General features: G+C 40.2%; 1 protein-coding gene across 1 annotated transcript in view; it reads left to right on the top strand.

The window, feature by feature from the left end:
* The window catches only part of LOC122561453 (mucin-19-like), a 77,413-nt gene that overhangs the window by 48,219 nt on the left and 9,145 nt on the right, over positions 1-20,049 (top strand). The window contains exons 31-33 of the mRNA XM_043713197.1: positions 10,514-10,573; positions 11,516-11,575; positions 19,341-19,400. Coding sequence (XP_043569132.1) covers positions 10,514-10,573; positions 11,516-11,575; positions 19,341-19,400 — 180 coding nt within the window. The remainder of the gene's footprint in view (positions 1-10,513; positions 10,574-11,515; positions 11,576-19,340; positions 19,401-20,049) is intronic.

The following is a 20,049-nucleotide window of genomic DNA, read 5'->3' as shown; positions in this document are numbered from 1 at the left end:
ATGGGTGGAAGCAGTCATTCATCTTTGATTTGCCCGAGATGGTCAATTAATAAGCTCGAGGGCAGTTTCAGTATCCAGTTAAGGATTGTGGTTGGGTTGTTTGTTGGAAGACCAATCAGTGCTGTTCCAGCTTCAAAGGAACATCAGGCTATAATTGTAGTTAGGGATAGGGACACATCAAAATCCTGCTTTTGAATTTTTAAAATTGTTAATTTGTGGTCAGGCTCCTATTTGGAGAGAAAAGGGAGACCCTTTTCCAGAGAAAATTATGATTTGGTCCTGCACCCAAAAAGACAGAGGGTGTTTAGGGTTGTTTGGAATGTTGATCTCTCAGCCTGCATGGCTGCCGATCTCAACTGGGGGTGATAGTAGTATCACGGTAATAATATAGGGAGCTAACTAATTTTAAGGATATGGACTCAGTTACCACACTAGCTACTGTAATTGAATTTAAATTCAATGAATAAAATTTGGAATTTGATAGCTAATGTTATGGAAACTACCATCATAAAACATAGAACAGTACAGCACAGAACAGGCCCTTTGGCCCTCGTTGTTGTGCTGACCTTTTATCCTTCATTGTACTATCATGCATGTGTCTATCCATGAGTCACTTAAATGTCCCTAATGTATCTGACTCCACCATCACTATTGGTAGAGCATTCTACACACCCACCACACTCTATGTAAAGAATCAAACTCTGACGTCTCTTCTGAACCTTCCTCCAATCACCTTAAAATTATATCTCGTCGTGATGGCTGTTTCCGCCCTGGGAAAAAGTCTCTGGCTATCCACTCTATTTATGCCTCTATCAAGTCATCTCGAATCCTTCTTCACTCCAATGAGAAAAGTACTGGCACCCTCAACCTTTCTTCATAAGACATGCTCTCCAGTCCAGGCAGCATCTTGGTAAGTCTCCTCTGCACCCCCTCTAAAGCTTCTACATCCTTCCTATAATGAGGTGCCAGAACTGAACACAATACTCAAAGTATGGTCTAACCAGAGATTTATAGAGCTGCAGCATAATCTCACAACTCTTAAACTCGCTCTCCCTGCTAATGAAAGCAAATACACAATACACCTTCTTAACAACCCTATCAAATTAGATGGCAACTTCGAGGGCTCTATGGATGTGGGCTCCAAGATCCCTCTGTTTCTACACACTACCAAGAATCCTGCCTTTAACCCTATAATCTGCATTCAAGTTCAACCTTTCAAAGTGAATCACTTCACACTTTTCCGGCTTGAACTCCATCTGCCACTTATCAGCTCAGTTCTGCTTCCTGTCAATGACCTGTTGCAACCTACAACAGCCCTCCACACTACCCATAACTCCACCTAACTTCATGTCATTGGCAAACTTACTAATCTGCCCTTCTACTTCCTCATCCAAATCACTTACAAAAATCACAAAGAGCAGTGTTCCTAGAACCAATCCCTGTGGAACACCACTGGTCACTAAGCTCCAGACTGAATACTTTGCATTTACTACCACCTTCTGTCTTCTATGAGTCATCCACTTCTGTATCCAGATAGCTAAAATTTCCTGTATCCCACTTTCTGAATGAGCCTTCCATGGGGGACCTTATCAAATGTCTCACTAAAATACATATACACCACATGCACTGCTCTACCTTCATCAGTATGTTTTGTCACATCCTCAAAGCATTCAATATGGTTTGTAAGACATGACCTGTCCCTCACAAAGCCATGCTGACTATCTCTAATCAAACTATGGTTTTCCAAGTAATCATAAGTCCTGTCTCTCAGAATCCTCTTCAATAATTTGCCCACGACAGAATTAAGACTGACTGCTCTGCAATTCCCAGGATTATCCCCATTCCCTTTCTTCAACAAGGGAATAACATTTGCCACCCTCTAATCATCTGGCACTATTCCAGTGGACAGTGAGGACACAAAGATTATTGCCAATGGTGCAGTAACCTCTTCCCTCACTTCCTGTAGTTACCATTGGTATATCCCATTTAGCCCAGGGGATTTGTCTATCCCTATGTTTTTCAAAGTTTTCAGCATATCCTCTTTCTTAACATCAATCTGTTTGTTTCATGCTGTCTTCAGAAACGTCAAAGTCCCTCTCAGTAGCATATACTAGTGTAAAGTATTCATTAAGGACCTCCCCCACCTCCTTTCATTCTAGGTGCAAGTTCCCTCCATTATCCCTGATCAGCCCAACCCTCACTTTGGCCATCCATTTGTTCCACAGAAGAATGTAGAATGCTTCAGGGTTTTACTTAATACTGTCAACTAAAGCTTTCTCATGCCCCCTTCTTGCTTTCCTATGCCCATTCTTCAGTTCCTTCCTCGCTACCTTGCAACCCTCTAGAGCCCTGTCTGATCCTTGGCTCTTCAACCTTAAGTAAGCTTCCTTCTTCCTTTTGACTAGATGTTCCAAATCCCTTATCACACAAGGTTCCTTCACTTGACCATCCCTTCCTTGCCTCCGTGGGACAAACCTGTCCAGCACTTGCAGCAACTGTTTCTTTATTAACCTCCACATTTCCGATGCGCATTTTCCTGAGGACATCTGTTCCCAATTTAAGCGCCCCAGTTCCTGTCTAATAGCATTGTAATTCCCCCTCCCACAATAAAATACTTTTCCATACCGAATGCTCCAATCCCTCTCCATGACTATAGTAAAGGTCAGGAAGTTGTGATCACTATCACCGAAGTGGTGTCCCACTGGGAGATCTGACACCTGGCATGGTTTCTTTCCAAGCACCATATCAAATATGGCCTCCCTTCTAGTTGGCCTATCTACATATTGAGTCAGGAGCCCTTCCTGGACATACCTGACAAAATCTGCTCTATCCAAACTATTTGAACTAAAGAGGTCCCAATTGATATTAAGGATGTAAATGTCACCCATGACAATATCCTGTTCTGCACCTTTCCAAAATCTGCTGCCCAATCTGCTTCTCCGTGTCTCTTGCTAATGGGAGGACTCTGTAGAAAAGTCCCAATAAAGTGACTGCTCTTTTCCTCTTTCTGACTTCCACCTACACTGACTCCTCTGTAGACAAATCCTCTTTGATGACATCCCTTTCTGCAGGTGTGATGCTATCCCTGATTAAGAATGCCACTCCTCCACCTCTTTTACCCCCACTCCATTCCATCTGAAACATCTAAAGCCTGGAACATCCAACAGCCATTCCTGCCCCTCTCTAATGGCCATAACATCATATTTCCAAGTGCTGATCCATGCTCTAAGTTCATCACGCTTATTCCTGATACTTCTTGCATTAAAATAGACACACTTCAATCCACCATTGTGATGCACCTTTGTCCTATCAAGTGCCTAACCCTCCTCACAGACTCTTTGCATGCTATATCTAGCTGTTCACTACCTTCTCCACCATCTGATCCATTGCACCGTTCACACCCTCCTGCCAATCTAGTTTAGATCAATTCAAACTCATTCAAAACCCATCAGAGTGTATTAGTTTCCTTTCAGGGCAAGAAATTTGCAGGCTTGCATGTGACTTTAGATCCACAACAATGTGATTGATTCTAAAGTGCCCTCTGACGTGGACCGGTAAGCCATTTAGTTCAAGGGAATTGGAGGTGGGCCAGCAAGACCTACATTTCATCAAAGAATAAAAAAAAACTCTGTTTGCATATCAGCTGTACAATGTGTGTAGCTGGGTAGACTTTTTGGCTTCCAATTTTATATCATAAAAATGGCCTGGAGGTGGGGATGGGGCTGAAGAACTGTGAGGCAGGATGGATAACATTTAGCTCCCATTCAATCCTGAAAATCCAGAGAATCATATTTGTGTTAGCTTTCTGAATGAGCTGATCAGTTATTCCCAGTGACCTCCTGTATTTCCATATCTCCACTGTTCATTTTACTTCAAGCATTTATCTAATTTCCTTTGGAAACTTCAATCAAACATGCTTTCATGATATTTTCAAGTACTAGATTCCAGATTGTTGCTACTCGATGTGTATACTGACTTTCAAAATACTTGAAAAGTAATTTGGCAGAATTGTTCTTCTTACAACATTGGCTTACAGCCTTACTCCCTTGACTGGTTCTGCATGAGTCAATATAACAATGGGTCTGGGCAATCTTCTCTTAGCCCCTGACAGTTATAAATTAAATCCAAACTAAAATTATCGGTCAGCGCACCCTAAATGATGCCAACAGTTTTGTAGGCCATGGCCCATCAGTTTGGCAATAAAAACAAGGAGCTGCCTTCTTAGGTAATCTGTGAGCAAATGGAGAACACTGTAACCTGCTATAAGGGCATTTGATCCAACCATGAAAGACAGATCTGTCATGTTCAGAAATAGTAAGAGTAGGCTGTGACATGAAGCAAAAGTGCACATTCTTTAAGCAATAGTACAATTAGAGGGATTGTCTGATGGAGTGTTGAAGGGGCCACCTCCATCCCTCTTCATAATGACTTCATGTATGACTGTCAGATTTGAGCGGTTGTCAAATTTGTTCCGTTGTTTGTCAAAAAGCTTTTCCCCCTTCAGGATCCTCTTTCCCTTTGCGTAGGCCTGTCATATCATCTACTTGTTATTACAATGTGGTTTGTGGACCCTGCTGTTTGCAAATTGATGGTTGTATTTTCTGGATTATGATTGTGACTACATTTTGAAAAAAATGTACTTAATTGTCTGTAAAGCACTTTGGGATGCCTTGTGGTCCTAAATGTGCTGTTGTAAATGCAAGTCTTTTCTTTCTTGTACTTTTTTTCTCTGACAAAGATTGGACAATCTTGTTGCTTGCATATGAACAGAAAAGCATTATAACCTTACAAAATCTTTCATGTGATCTCACACTGTGACAATTGTTATTCTGTGTATGACTAATGGGAAAGTACAGGGCGACCTCCGTATCCATGGGTCCGGTTTCCGCGGTTTTAATTACCCGCGGTTTACCACAGCCCGAACATATTATAGGAAACATTCCAAAACCAGGTACCAGGAGGCTGCTGGGAAGGTACGTTTCCCATTGAAATAAATGGGTTCGCACCTATCCGCGGTTTTGGGCTTCTGCGGTAGGTCTTGGAATGTATCCCTCACGGATACGGGGGGGACTACTGTGCTGCGAGTTGGCTGCTATACAAACAAAATACAATCTTTTGTAATTTGTCTAGAAGCACAAGCCTTGAAGTGATGTATCTTTGTGTGTACTTCCTGATAAGTATCAAACTTAAAGATGGATTAAAAAGTAAATTCTTTCTGCTGCAGAATTGCCTTGCAATGGCATTTGGTCTTCTTGGTCTGATGACTACATAATAATAAATGTAGACCCAAATGATTCTGCATCACTTGACTATGTACGCAATGAACTGTGTCCTTCCACATTTTATAAGATTGGTAATATTGAGTGTCAATGCATCGTAAATCCTGAGCCACTAAGTGAATCAGAAGTCAATAAAACCTATGAAGAAGACGTGGGACCTATTCCTTCTGACATTGATGATGATTTACTGGATGCCAACCAATGTTCTTACATCAGAATTCGTGCTTGCTGCGAGCCTGCTACAGGATCCCTTACGACTGGCCTGCCTACAACCTCCGGTAATTACAAATTGCCAGCTATTTATCTTGAGGAGAACATGCTTACCAAGGTTATATTAAAGAGATTCAGCGATATGTGGCAATCAATAATACTGATAAGTAGTTGAAGCTTTTGAAATGAATATGCTTTTATCACATTGGAGAAAAATATGCTTAACTGAGAGAAAAAATATAGCAAAAGGAAATACATCATCATCTTTTACAAAAGTGACATCATAGTGCCATCACCTATAAATTGGATAGAGAAGAAAGATTTTTCTTAATCAAATGTACTACCAGGTTAAAGCACTCCTAACATTAATGAATATGTTAACAATAATGTAACCATATCAGGATCCATCAGCTAAATGTATTGAGAATCATTGTGCTCAGAACAAAATTTTTTTCAAGTTTGAATTTTTAATCTGGAGGAATACTATAGGGGCCTGAATGACCTGGGCCATGCTGAGAAATCTGGGAAATCTGAGAAATGAGAAAACCAGCAAGGCCTTTTCCAACCTGGTGAGGATCTTGTTGTTCTGGGTGTTGAAACATGTTTCTCACTAGGGAGCAGTGAGTTGCCTATTAACAGATTATTGTTTGTTGTCAACCTCATTAACTGCAAATCTCATCTCATTAATATACAACTTCCTGTCCTTTCCTACCACATCTTGAGGAAACTGGAATTTGAGAGTTCCTGACCTGAAAGTCAAAGCAGGTACATGGTAACTTCAGCTCACTGTTTGCTCCTTTGGGCTGCCATTTTGGGTATCCAGTAACAACTTCTGAGGACACATTTCAGGAATCCAGCTGCATGTATCCACATTTATGGATGCTGGTATCTGACTGTTGCCAGCCTCCCAATCCCCTCATGGTGCTTTTCCATCATACCATAAACCATAAGAATAGATGTAGGCCATTCAGTCCATCAAGTCTGCTCCACCATTCAGTGAGGTCATAGCTAATCTAATAACTCCACTTTGTTGCCTAATCCCTGGAACATTTGAACCCTTGCTGACTTAAAAATCTGTCAATCTCAGCCTTGAATACTTTTTAACAATCCAATCTTGAAAATTTACTGTGATAAAGAATTCCACAGGTTCACTATCTTGTGAAAGAAGGAATTCCTTCTCATCTCTGTCTTCAATGTGTGAGCCTTTATTCTGAGATTATGTCCTGTACTCCCAGTGTCTCCCACAACAGGAAATACCCCTCTGCATCTACACTGTTAAGCCTCCTAAGAATTGTGTTTGTTTCAATAAGGTCACCTCTCATTATTCTAAGCTTCACTGTGTACAGACCACATATGCAAAATCTCCTTATAAGATAGTCTCTCCATACCTGGAATCAACCTAAATGAACCTTCTCTGGACTGCCTTCAATGCCAGTCTATCTTTGCTTACCTAATTACCAAAACTCTTCATAATGTTCTGGGTGTGTCTGACTAATGCCTTGCATAGTTTTAGCAAGACTTTTCTCTTTTTATACCTCATTCTCTTTGAAATGAAGGCCAATGGTTCATTGGTCTTCTCTATTCTCTGTGAACTTCAATGCTAGTTTTCTGTGATTCATACATGACGATCCCAAATGTCTCCAAACAGCAGCTTTCTGTAGTTTTTCTCCATTTAAATAATATTCAACTCCTCTATTCTTCCTGAAAAGTGAATGATCTTGCATTTCCACACACATTAGATTCCATCTGTTTTACCCATCCACTCAATCTCTTTATATCCCTCTGGACAACTCGCGTGTTAAACTCAGTACTTGTCTTTCCACCTCTTTTCTAATCCAGCTAGAAGACATTTCTGTACTTTGGAGCTGTACTAAGGGGCATCAGTAACTAATATTGAAGTGCCAGTTCAAGAATACTTTGCACACTGGGACAGGCACCCAGCTCACAGACTGGACCAAGCTGCACCTCTGGGAAGTTCACTTGCTCTCTTGCTGCTCACTCATCTTGGCTCCCACCTGGATGTCGACAACATCCTGTTTCGCCACACCTTTCCTTTGCCTTTTCACACTTTGCCTCCTTAACTAGAGCTACCGGGCTCACATTGCTTTTATGTTGCCTTGTCATTAAGCTCAGAAAAAAGAGCTTGAAAGCTTGTCCATTGCTGTCAGCACTCCTCTGTCACATCAAGGGAAGGGAAACAACGTCATGTCTCACCATTGCTATCGGTCCAGAGGCTTGAACATGGTCAGTCTGCCACTCAGGGCAGTCAAGGTCCTCTTTCCACAGGGCTGAGGAGCAAAATGTTGGGCAACACACCACATGTCTTGACTCTTACTGTCCTATTTTTGGGCTGTTTTCTCCTGGAATGACAGAAAGGTAGGGATTGAGTGAAATGAAAGTGTGTAACACTGCTGTTAGTTCGAGGAAACGTGTAGGGAGTGTACAGGGCATGCAGATTTGGTGGTGTCTAGTCTAGAGGTGTGTGATTGTGTTTGTGGAATGAATGATGCCACATGCTATATTGAGAGTGAAAAAGCACAAATGTTGGAGGGAAGTGTGCGCAGTAGTAAAGAGAGAGTGATGGAGAGGAAGCATTTAGAAGGTGGTAGCTCTTTCCTTGGTGGAGTGGAGAAGCTCATTGATCATCTTACCCCATTGCTGGGCATTCCTCTGAATAGTTGAGACCATAATGACCCAAGGGCAGGCTGGCAGTGGCTGGCCTCTACTGTTGTCAAGATGGAATGGGTAGCAAATGGCTTAGTGGTATTCTTACTGGGTTATTAATCCAGAGACCCAGGTAATGTTCTGGGGGCCTGTGTTCAAATCCTACCATGGCAGATGGTCTAATTTGAATTAATAATAATCTGGAAATAAAAGTTCAATGATGACCACAAAACCATTGCTGATTGTCAGGAAAAACCCACCTGGTTCACTAATGTTGTTGAGGGAAGGAAATCTCCCATCTTTACATGGTCTGACCTATATGTGACTCCAGGTTGACTCTTAACTGTGCTTTTGGCTATTGAGATGAGCAGTAAATGCTCATCCAGCCAGTGACACACACACAAATGAGTAAAAGCTAAAGGATAGCTCTTTCCTTAGCTGCCAATAGGGACTAGGAGGGTAGTTAATGAGATATGTTTGAGACAATATGGCTGGAAATACATAGAGTCATAGAATCATAGAGATGTACAGCATGGAAACAGACCCTTCGGTCCAACCCCTCCATGCCGACTAGATATCCCAACCCAATCTAGTCCCACCTGCCAGCACCCGGCCCATATCCCTCCAAACCCTTCCTATTCATTTACCCATCCAAATGCCTCTTAAATGTTGCAATTGTACCAGCCTCCACCACTTCCTCGGGCAGCTCATTCTATACACATACCATCCTCTGCGTGAAAAGGTTGCCCCTTTAGTCTCTTTTATATCTTTCCCCACTCACCCTAAACCTATGCCCTCTAGTTCTGGATACCCCGGCCCCAGGGAAAATACTTTGTCTATTTATCCTATCCATGTCCCTCACAATTTTGTAAACCTCTATAAGGTCACCCCTCAGCCTCTGACGCTCCAAGAAAAACAGCCCCAGCCTGTTCAGCCCCTCCCTATAGCTCAAATCCTCCAACCCTGGCAACATCCTTGTAAATCTTTTCTGAACCCTTTCAAGTTTCACAACATCTTTCCGATAAGAAGGAGACCAGAATTGCATGCAATATTCCAACAGTGGCCAGCGGGGCAATTAGAGAGAAACCCTCCATGAAACTTTATGAAATTGACACGTGGCTGAAATATGACAAGATTCAAACTTCTGAGGCTACTATTCATAATTTATCTCTGTATTTTATATTTCATGTCACCCAGCTGACTTTTGTCAAAAGTCAATAGTATTTTTTGATGTATTTTAAAGCACAAGGTGGGGGTGGTAGTAGAGTGAGAATGGTAATCCACAACTCCTGCTTAATGTTCAAGGGAAATGAGTTTGATTCCCACCACAACAGGTTCTGAAAAGTGATTTAAAAAAAAAAGCTAGTCTAGTGATGAGCAGGTACCCATTGTTAATTGTTGTAAAATCCCCTTCTGGCTCAGTAGTGGGGAGGACATCTGTCCTAACCTCAGCTGGCTGGCATGTGACTCCAGACTCTCAGTTGCGATTGATTCTTAACTGCCCTCTGAAATGGCCCTCACATGCCACTCAAAACAAGGGGCAATAGTAGTGGGCAATAGACGCTGACCAGCAATTCCCACATCCCATGACAAATTTAATAAAAATACTTTTTTTTCAGAATTTAATAGTAATCAGAGATTCATAGTAACTCATTCTATGTTCCTTGGTTAAAGCAAATCGGGGGGATCAAAAATCACTCAAATGGTATACTGCTCTCAACTCTGAGAATAGCAAAAGGTTCATAAATCAGGCCATGAAATGGCTTCTGCTGGAAGTTCAAAAATGGCATTATAAATGGGGAAAGCTTCACTTGACACTTACAAGGCCAGAGGAGGGGACAGCGTTGGCATAGAGAGTTGGTACACTGAGAGTCTCCACTGCCTTGGCCTTGCAGATAGATGATGTCTATTTGGAGGCTGGTACACAAAGAGAAAAGCAAATGGATCTTACATCCATGATCATCACATTTCTTTCCAATGTGTTTGCCTGAACATTTTCAAAACCACAATTTATCTGGGCAAATCAGGTCAATGTGACTATTGATTCCACTAGACACTTGGAAGTAGTATTACAGAACTGACACCCCAACCTACCTGACAATTCCAGGAAGTCTTTTTCAGGAATTAATGATCTGAATGTTAGGGACATCGACCATATTTTAGTGAAAAATCAATGATAAAAGTGAATAGGTTTCAGATTTGCAAATCTTTTTTTAGTGGGCTACATGTGTTGAGAAGTCTTCAGTAAAACAGGAAATTCTGGTGATGCTTCACATTTCAGGAAACACCAGGTGGATTGAAACCACAGTGTACCTTACAGATAGGTGAACTTTCTCATGGAATATTTTCCTCTTTTATAGAAACAACACAGTTACCGGTGATACCATCTACAACCAAATCTACCACCAGTTCCATACTAGGTAAGTTAAAGGGCTTTTATATTTTCCATTATCCCGTTTCCACAAGTGAATTGTTATTCAGCATGTGGGCCCTCATTCAATAGGCAACAAACTATACTCTCCACACTTTAATTGTCAAGTTTCCTTTCTAATTTTTTACTTTAAAAATTTACTATTTACTAACTTATGGAAATTGTGTTTCTGTCATGACATTTGGCAGAACAGGATACAAGTCAGGAATCTGATACCTGTTGATGAATTATTTATCAACATGCATCAAATTCCATGACCATTAACACATTTTAGAGAAGAAAATCTGCTGTCCTCACCTGGTGACTCCAGACTAACAGCAATGTGGATGACTCTTAATTGCACTTTGGGAATTAGGGATAGGAAATAAATGCTGGTTTAGCCATTAACGTAAACATTCCATGAATGGTTAAAAGAACATTCCTTATGAAATAACTCCACAGAGGCTGGCATCCTGTCACCAAGTCACCCTTTCTTTACATGTGCCCAGTACGTGGACTCTGACCAGCTAGCTAAGAGCCAATCCTTAGAATGAGGAGAATCTCTGAGACTCCTGTTTTTTTTCTTTTAAGGAAACACCCAAGTGGCCAGTGACAAGTAGTGCCCTTCTCAAAGAGCAATGCTGCGTGATCAAACAGTGAAGGGGAGGGCAGGAATTAAATCAAAGAGACTCCTGTTTTTATCTGTCAGCCAGGCTCCCTGATTGGCTCCAGGTTAACAACAGGCTGTATTCTATGAGATCCACCTGGCCCTCATTCCAGTCACTGGTTAGCTAAAATAATTTTATTGAGCAGACTACAATACAAGAGAACAATTTCAAATTTACAATTGTTGGGGTTGGCTACATGCAAAGGAAAGAAAGTTTTTAAGATTTGACTCTGTTTAGCCTCAGTGTATAGTATAACCGGTTGAAATGTTTTCTCTGCTGCATAGAAACAACACCACCATCAGAGAGACCGACAACAATGACATCTACCACCAGCTACATACCTGGTAAGGAAGTGTTTTTATACTGAGGATCAAGTTTCTGAATAAAGATGTTGTCTTTGAACTCCGTTGCTAAATGAACTTACAAATAAGGAACAGTAATAGGCTATTCTGTCCCTCGTCTTGCTCGGTTACTTCACAATAGGATGGCTGTTCTGATTGTAACCTCAAATCCATATTCCCCACCCCCCTCAACTCCTGACAACTTTTCACCCATTTGTATGTTAAGAATTACCTTTGCCTTATTCAAGAACTCTGCTTCCACCACTTCCTCAAAAAGTGAATTTCAAAGACTCACAGCCCAGTATGAGATAAAAAAAACTTGTCTTTGTTTTAAATTCCTTATTGTTAAGCAGGACCCCTAATTTTAAATTCTCCTTCAAAAAGAAACATCCCCTGTCACAACCCCTCAAGATCTTATCATTTCAATCAAGTTGCATCTCATTCTTCTAAATTGCAAAAGATACCAGCCTATCTATTTATATTTGATTAAATAAGACGACTGCTCCTGTACACAGTACTATAAATATGGTTTTGCTGGTATATTAAAGCTTATTCCCTCCTTTTCTATTCAATCTCAATGCAATAAATGATAACATTTTTATTAGCTTTCTGAATTACTTGCTGTCCTTACATTCATGCACTATGAAACCTAGATCCCTTTGCATCTCAGAGCTCTGTAATTTCTCACTATGAAGGTAATATGCTGCTTATTCTTTGTTAAAATGTATAATTTCATATTTTCACACATGAACCTCCATTTTCTAGATCTTTTCCCATTCAGTTTTAATATAGTTTTGTAACTCCCTTATGTCCTCTTCATAAATCACTTTCCCATCCATCTTTGTGGTTTATCAAGAAATTTTGGCAACCGCATCTTTGTCCCTTCATCCAAGTCATTTTGAGGTCCCAGCACTGATTCCTGTGACACACCACTCAATACATTCTGTCAACCTGAATAAAGACTAGCACATGCCTATTCTCTGCTTCCTCTTAGCCAGATAATCTTATAACCATTCCTGATTCCTGATGAAGAGATTATGCTCGGAATATCGATTCTCCTGCTCCACCGATGCTGCCTGACCGGCTGTGCTTTTCCACACTCTTGACTCTGATCTCCAGCATCTGCGGTCTTCACTTTCTCCTAATCTTATAACGATGTCAATATGCTACCCCCAAAACCATGAGTTTCATTTTCAGCATTAATCTCTGACGTGGCATTTTATCAAAACCCTTCAGGAGTTCTAAGTGCATTACATCCACCAGTTCCTCTTTCTGAAGATACTTCCCCTACAGAACTCCAATAGATCAGTTGAAGGTGATTTCCCCTTTTAAAAACATCATATTAATTCTGCCTGATTACTTTGATCTTATCTAAAAGTTCTGCTACAATGTTTTGTTTAATAACAGCTCTTAACATATCCCCTTTAACAGATATTGAAATAATATCCTGCAGTTTCCTGCTTTCTGACTTCTGCTCTTTTGAACAAAGGAGTTACATTTGCTATCTTCCAAAAGAACAAAATAAAGCACAGGAAACGGACCTTCTAAAATCCTACCTGCCTGCACATGGTCCGAATTGCTGTATTCCCTGCCGTGTCATCTGTCTGTCTAACTGCCTTTTGAACATTGCTATCATATCTGCTTGTATCAGATCTTATAGCAGTGGATTCCACCCATTCACTACCCTCTATGTAAAACCGTTGTCCAGCAACTATAAAATTTCCCTTTGTCACCTTTAAAGCTCAGCCCGCTATAATTTAACATTATTACCCTGGGAAAAAGACTCTGACTATCCATTTGATCCATGTCTCTCATGTTTTATATACATCTTATAGGTTGGCCCTCAACTTCTGACCAAGTTTGTCTGACCTCTCCTTATAGCTAATACACTCCAATCCAGACAACATCCTGGTAAATCTCTTTCATATTTTCTCCAATGCTTCCATATCCTTTCAATAGTGTGGCAACCAGAACTGCACACAATACTCCAAATGTGGCCTAACTAAAGTTTTATACAGTTGCAACATGACCTACCAACTTTTGTACTCAATGTCCTCCCTGATGCCTTCTTTACTACCTGATCCACTTGTATTGGCACTTTCTGAGACCTATGGACTTGCACGCTGAGATCCATCTATATATCAATGCTCCTGTCATTTTCTATATACTTCCCTCTTGCATTTGACACTTCAAAATGTATCACCTTAATCTTGTCCAGATTAAATTCCATCTGCCATTTCCCTGCCCTACTTTCCAACCAATCTATATTCTGCTGTATCCTTTGACAACCTTTCTCACTATCCACAATTCCAACAATTTTTGTGCCATGTGCAAACTTACTAATCAGGCCACCGACATTTCCATCCAAGTCAGTTATAAATATCACAAGCAACAAGGATCTCAGCACTGATCATTGTGGAACACTGCTGGCCACAGACCTCCAGTCAGAGAAACACCTCTCCACAACTACCTCTGTCTTTGATGAGCAAGCCTTGATGGGGGACCTTATCAAATGCTTTAGTAAAGTCCATGTAGACAACATTATTGCCCCACACTCATCAACTATCTTCGCCACTTCCTTAAAAAACTCAATCAAATTCGTGAGACAAGACCTTCTCGCATAATGCCATGCTAATTATCCTTAATACTTCCATTCTTTTCAAATGCAAATAAATCCTGTCTCTAAAAATCTTTTCCAATAATTTCCCTACCAATGATGTAAGGCTCAATGTCTAAAATTTCCTGGTTTGTCCCATCTGCTCTTCTTAAATAAAGGAACAACATTGGCTATTCTCCAGTCTTCTGGGACTTCACCTGTGGCTAAAGAAGTTATAAAGATCTCTGTCAAGGCCCCAGCAATTTCCTTCCTTGCCTCCCTCAATAACCTGGGATAGATCCCATTAGGTACCTGGGAATTTATCTATCTTAATATTTTTAAAGATACCCAACACCATCTCCTCCTTATTATCTACATGCCCTAGAACATCAACATACCCCTTCCCTAATCTTACTATCATCCATGTCTCTCTCCTTGGTGAATAATACTGCAAATTACTCACAAAGGACCTTACACACTTGATTTGTCTCGACCATAAATTTCTCTTTTATCCTTGAGTGGAACTACACTTTCCCTAGCTACCCTCTCTTTCTCCTAACTTTTGCTGAATCCAGAGTGTTTTGGAAAATTAAAATCAATTCATTAACTAGTTCACTAGCTACTTATTTTAAGAGCCTAGGATGAGGTGTATCAGAACCCAAACATTTAATAACCTGCAGCTCCAACAATTTACTCAGTATCACTTCTCCAATTATTGTAACGCATCTGAATTTGTCCCTCTATGTCTCCTGATTTTGCAATACTTCTGAGATGTTACTTGTATTCTGTATGTCGTATACTCTAAATTTTGCCTGCTTATTAATTTTCTATACTTTTTAATGTTTTGTCCAATCTTCTAATCTACCACTTGTCTTTGCGCTACGTTATACATTTTCTTTATGGTCAATGCCATGTTAGACCTTTTTAGTTATCCACAGATGGTTTATCTTTTAGAGTTTTTCTTGTTAGATTGCGTAAGATTGTAAGAAGTAGGCCATTCTGCCCATCAAGTCTGCTCTGCCATTTAATAAGATCATTGGCTCACCTGATAAGCCTAAACTCCATTTTTGTCTTTTTCCCTATATGCCTTGATTCTCTTATTGATTAAAGATCTGTCTAACTCAGACTTAATGACGCAGCCTTTACATACAGCTTTCTGTGGTAAAGAATGCCACAGATTCACTACCCTCTGACTAAAGGAATTTCTCATCATCTCTACCTTTTATGGGTGACCCCTCATTCTGAGATTATGCGCTCTGGTCTGGGACTCTCCCGCTGAGTGAAATAACCTCTCCACTTCGACCCTGTCAAATCCCCTAAGAATCTTGGATGTTTCAATAAGGTCACCTCTCATTTTACTCCCAAAGAGTACAGGTATAGCCTACTCAACCTCTCCTTGTAACGAGGTTAACCCTCTATATCTGAACTCAATAATGTGAACCTCTCTGGACTGCCCCTGATGCCTGTATATCCCTCCTTATTTTATGAATTCTGAAATATCCCCTTAAATGTCAGCCATTGCATTTATACTGAGCTATCCTGCAACCAAATTTGCTTATTCACTCCAACCAACTCTGCTTTCATGTCCACATTGCTTTTATTTATGCTTTTAAATTAGTATTGGACCTATTCTTCTCTTCCTCAGACTGATCTTGATAGCTGTTATATAAGGGCAGTCTCTCTTTTTGAGGGCACTAATTAATGTCATTGCACAGTACCAGGTCTTCTGTAGCCTGATCTGGTTGTGTCCAGAACATGCTATTCTAAGAAACTATTCTGAAAGCATTTTATGAATTCTTCATCTGGGCTACTTTTACTGACCTGGATCTTCTGGTCTACATCATGATTAAAATCCCCCTTGATCAACACCATACCTTTCAGACAAGCTGCCATTATCTCTCCCTTTATATTACATCCTATTGTTATCTACAGTAGTAGGTTCTGGCAACTATACCTGCGACCAAATGGATCGAATGGTTATATGTTAATTAAGGGATAATGGGGTGACAATTGTGTGTGTATATGTGAAGAGCAAGAAATCAGTGTTTTGGTTTTGTGGTGTGCATACGGAATAAATCTCTGATTAGAAAATCATTTACCTGGACTCTGTCTGACTAATCATTTTCTCATTAGTACGTAACACACCCAACGTGGGTGTTAGGTTCCTATACAACGCTCCCACAAATGACTTATTGCTTTTTTCTTATCTGTGCCCAAATCATTTCAACATTTTTTTTATGAACTTCTCTATTGTGATACCTCTCTATTGTGTAAATACTAACATTTAGTAACAGAGTCATCCTTACAGCATTTCCTAGTTTCCTTTTCTTTCTTAATGTCCTGAAGCTTTCAGTATTCTGGAAGCAACCAAAATCATCTTGCAGCTCTGTCTCTATTATGGTTTCAGGTCAAACTTGTTTATTTCTGCTTGTGCTTTCAGTTCATCTGTTTAGTTTTAAATGCATGTGCATTCATGTGCACAGTCCTTAGTTTCACTTTTGAATTTCATTATAACCTTTAGCCTTAACTGTTGACTCACTCTGAGTTCGTAGTGTCTGTCCCTTCTTGTCATGGTCTATTTATCATTTCTTGCATTTACGTGTTTCTCTTCTAACGGTCTCTACTCTTTGATTTACTGTACCTTGCCATATTGGATCCCCTGCTCTCACTATATTGTTTACATCCCTCTCTTCTTCCCTAGTTAGACAGCTCAAGAATATTGGTCTCTCTGTGGTTCAGGTGGAAACAGACCCAACAATACCATGGTGGTTCAGTGGTTAACACTGCTGCCTCACTGCACCAGGGTCCCAGGTTTGACTCCAGCCTCAGGTGACTGTGTCTGTGTGGAGTTTGCACATTCTCCCTGTGTCTGCATTGGTTTCCTCCAGGTGCTCCGGTTTCCTCCCACAGTCCAAATATATGCAGGTGAATTGGCCATGCTAAATTGCCCATAGTGTTAGGCGCATTAGTCAGAGGGAAATGGGTCTGGGTGGGTTACTGTTCAGAGGGTTGGTGTGGACTTTTTGGGCCGAAGCGTCTGTTTCCACACTGTAGAGAATCTAATCTAAAAAAAATACAGTCCCCACTTTCCCCAGCACTGATACCAATGACCCACGAACTGGAACTCACTTCTTCAAAACCAGTTTTTGAGCAATGCATTTATCTCCCTCATTTTTATTTTTGCCCTTTGCCAATTTTCATGTGGCTCAGGTAATAATCTTGGGATTATGACCATTGATATTCTGCTTCTTAATTTGTTGCCTCACTTCTCCCAATGACTATGCAGAACCTTCCCTTATGGCTTGCTTTTATCATTGCTCCAGACATGGAGCATGTTGACAGGAATTCTAACCCTGGCATTGGGAAGTCAATATAGTGCTGAACTCATGCTGTTTTCTATACAGAATGGTATCAATCCCTCTGACTGGATCGTTCCTTTCTACCACTACATACTCTTTTCTTATTATCATTCACAAGACTTCCTGCACCATGCTGTACTAGTCAGTTATGTCAATCCTGCTGCAGACCCCTCTCACAATGATACAAGCTGAAAGAATTTCAAAGCTGTTGGACAACTGCAAAGGCTGAGAATCTGACCCACTGGGACCCATGTGCTGTCTCACTTACTGTCACACTCACCTGTCCATGGACACTGAGCAAATCAGAACACAGCACCCAATTTGCATACTCCCTGATACTTAAAACTTGTTTGCTTCTCTTCTCATTTTAAGTTGCAACCTTTATGACAAATTTCCCAAATATGGGAAATTGTGTTCCTAGTTTTCCGTTAATAGGAACAGAATGGAAATTGAAAGTTGGCATGGATTAATGGATGATTTTGCTGAGAGCATTACCATCCACACCCATATCCCTCATATACCACCACAACAAGCTAGGCCTCAATTGGAATGGGTATGGTTTAGCATAATAAATAATATAATCTCATTAAGTAATACACTTTCAGGGTATACCGAGGTTGTAAAGTCATATCAAACAACTTGTGGAAGGCATGCTGCTACTCTCTGTGACTGAATCATACAGATATAACTGGTCATCAAGGTCCATCAAGTAGTCAAATATTGTGCAGAATTTTTATTTGTGGCTCTAAGGAAATGCAATATTTTAGAGAAATTGTGAGGAAACAGCTCAAGGATTGTAAAGAAATAGAAACAAATTTCTTTGTCTTTCTTGTTAAGTGAATTGATTATGGAATAAAATCATTAAGTCTAATCTCCTTATTTTACAGAGGAGAAATGTAATGGTAAATGGTCCCCTTGGTTTAATGACAACACACCTTCTGAGATCAGCCCAGAGGACTTTGAATTATTAGATCCATTACGCGATGAATTGTGTCCCTACTCTTCTGATACAATTAATAAAATTCAGTGCCAATTTGTTGATTTCCCCGAGTGGCCAGTGAGTCAATCAATAGACAATGTGACCTGTGACATAGACACAGGACTTGTCTGTACATTCAATGAAAGTGGTTTGGGAGGAAGAAGATTTTGCTACGACTATCAAATTTGAGTTGCTGTGATCCAAACACAGTAACAGAATGGACAACAACAAGTCTGCCAGAAACCATCTCTACCACCACTATTCCAGGCAAATATGATAGTTACATGTAGGAAATTAACCTTTGAGAACAAATGCAATTAGGACTAATGCTGTTTAAATGAAAATTCTACCTCCACTAGGATTAATACATTGACAAATAATACAGTAGCCAAGGTTAGAATTGACCTTCAATTAGCTCCCAGCCATTCCCGATGTCAGGAAGGTTCATAAGGTGCTGTGTACCATCAAATGACCACCAACCGGGAACCCTTAGGTACTGCTAGTGGAGTGGATTGTCTTTCTTCTTGGATTAAAAGCTCCTGCTCACCAGTGGCTTAATAACAGCAGCATTGGTAAACTGGGCAGTAATTACCTGAGTACCTTCAGAAGCATCCATAATCAGTTGAGTAAGTAGCCTGTCCAATGTTAGAAGTTACCTGTGGAGATTGAAAACCAACAAAGAAAATATTATTGAGCTGAGTGAGGTAGAAGCAAACAATTTACTTTTGCAAATATTATGCCAATTGGACAGAAACAAAGAAATTTCTTAGATTTGATGCTGTTGAACCTCCAGGGTGCTGTGTAACCGATTGAAATGTTTTCTCTGCACCATAGAAACAACAACACCATCAGAGAGACTGACTACAACGAAATCTACCACCAGCTACATACCTGGTAAGGGATAGTAATTTTATACTGAGGACCAAGTTGTTCTCAACATGAGTATTATTTTCTAACTCGAGGTGGTCTGGTATCAACTAAATGATAAGATATCGATTTAATTTTTAGATCCAAATTTAACTTTCTTATATGATATTCTAAACATATTTGCATCTCATTAAGATGCAATATTCAGGCAATGCTTTAGAAATTGTATTCCTTTTTGTTTCTCATTGGCTGTTTATATCCCTGGTTAGACCAGCATTTATTGCCCATCCCTAAGTGCCCTCAAGAAAATGCTGCTGAGCTATCATCTTAAATGGTTGCAGTCCATGTGGTGTAGGTACATACACAGTGAGGTAACTGAGAGAGAATTCCAGGATTTTGACCCAGCAATAGTGAAGTGATGATCATATAATTAAGATATGATTTGTCCCGTTCACGGTATATCTTTGTAAATAATCTAATGGAAAAGAAATATATGTGAAAAATGGACATAAATTCAGCAAATGAGCAATAACCTCCACAACTTCTTCCTTTTTATATATGACTGAAGCATATAAGTTTGTCAAACATGATTTACAATTCACAAATCTGTGCTGAAAATGCCCAATCAGATCATTATCTCCCAGGCTTCTATGTATCCCATGCTTAGAATAGATTC

This window comes from Chiloscyllium plagiosum, chromosome 23 (assembly GCF_004010195.1).
Source record: "Chiloscyllium plagiosum isolate BGI_BamShark_2017 chromosome 23, ASM401019v2, whole genome shotgun sequence".
NCBI lineage: Eukaryota > Metazoa > Chordata > Chondrichthyes > Orectolobiformes > Hemiscylliidae > Chiloscyllium > Chiloscyllium plagiosum.
The sequence above is the reverse complement of the archived record's forward strand: the minus strand, read 5'-3'. Positions and strand labels throughout refer to the sequence as shown.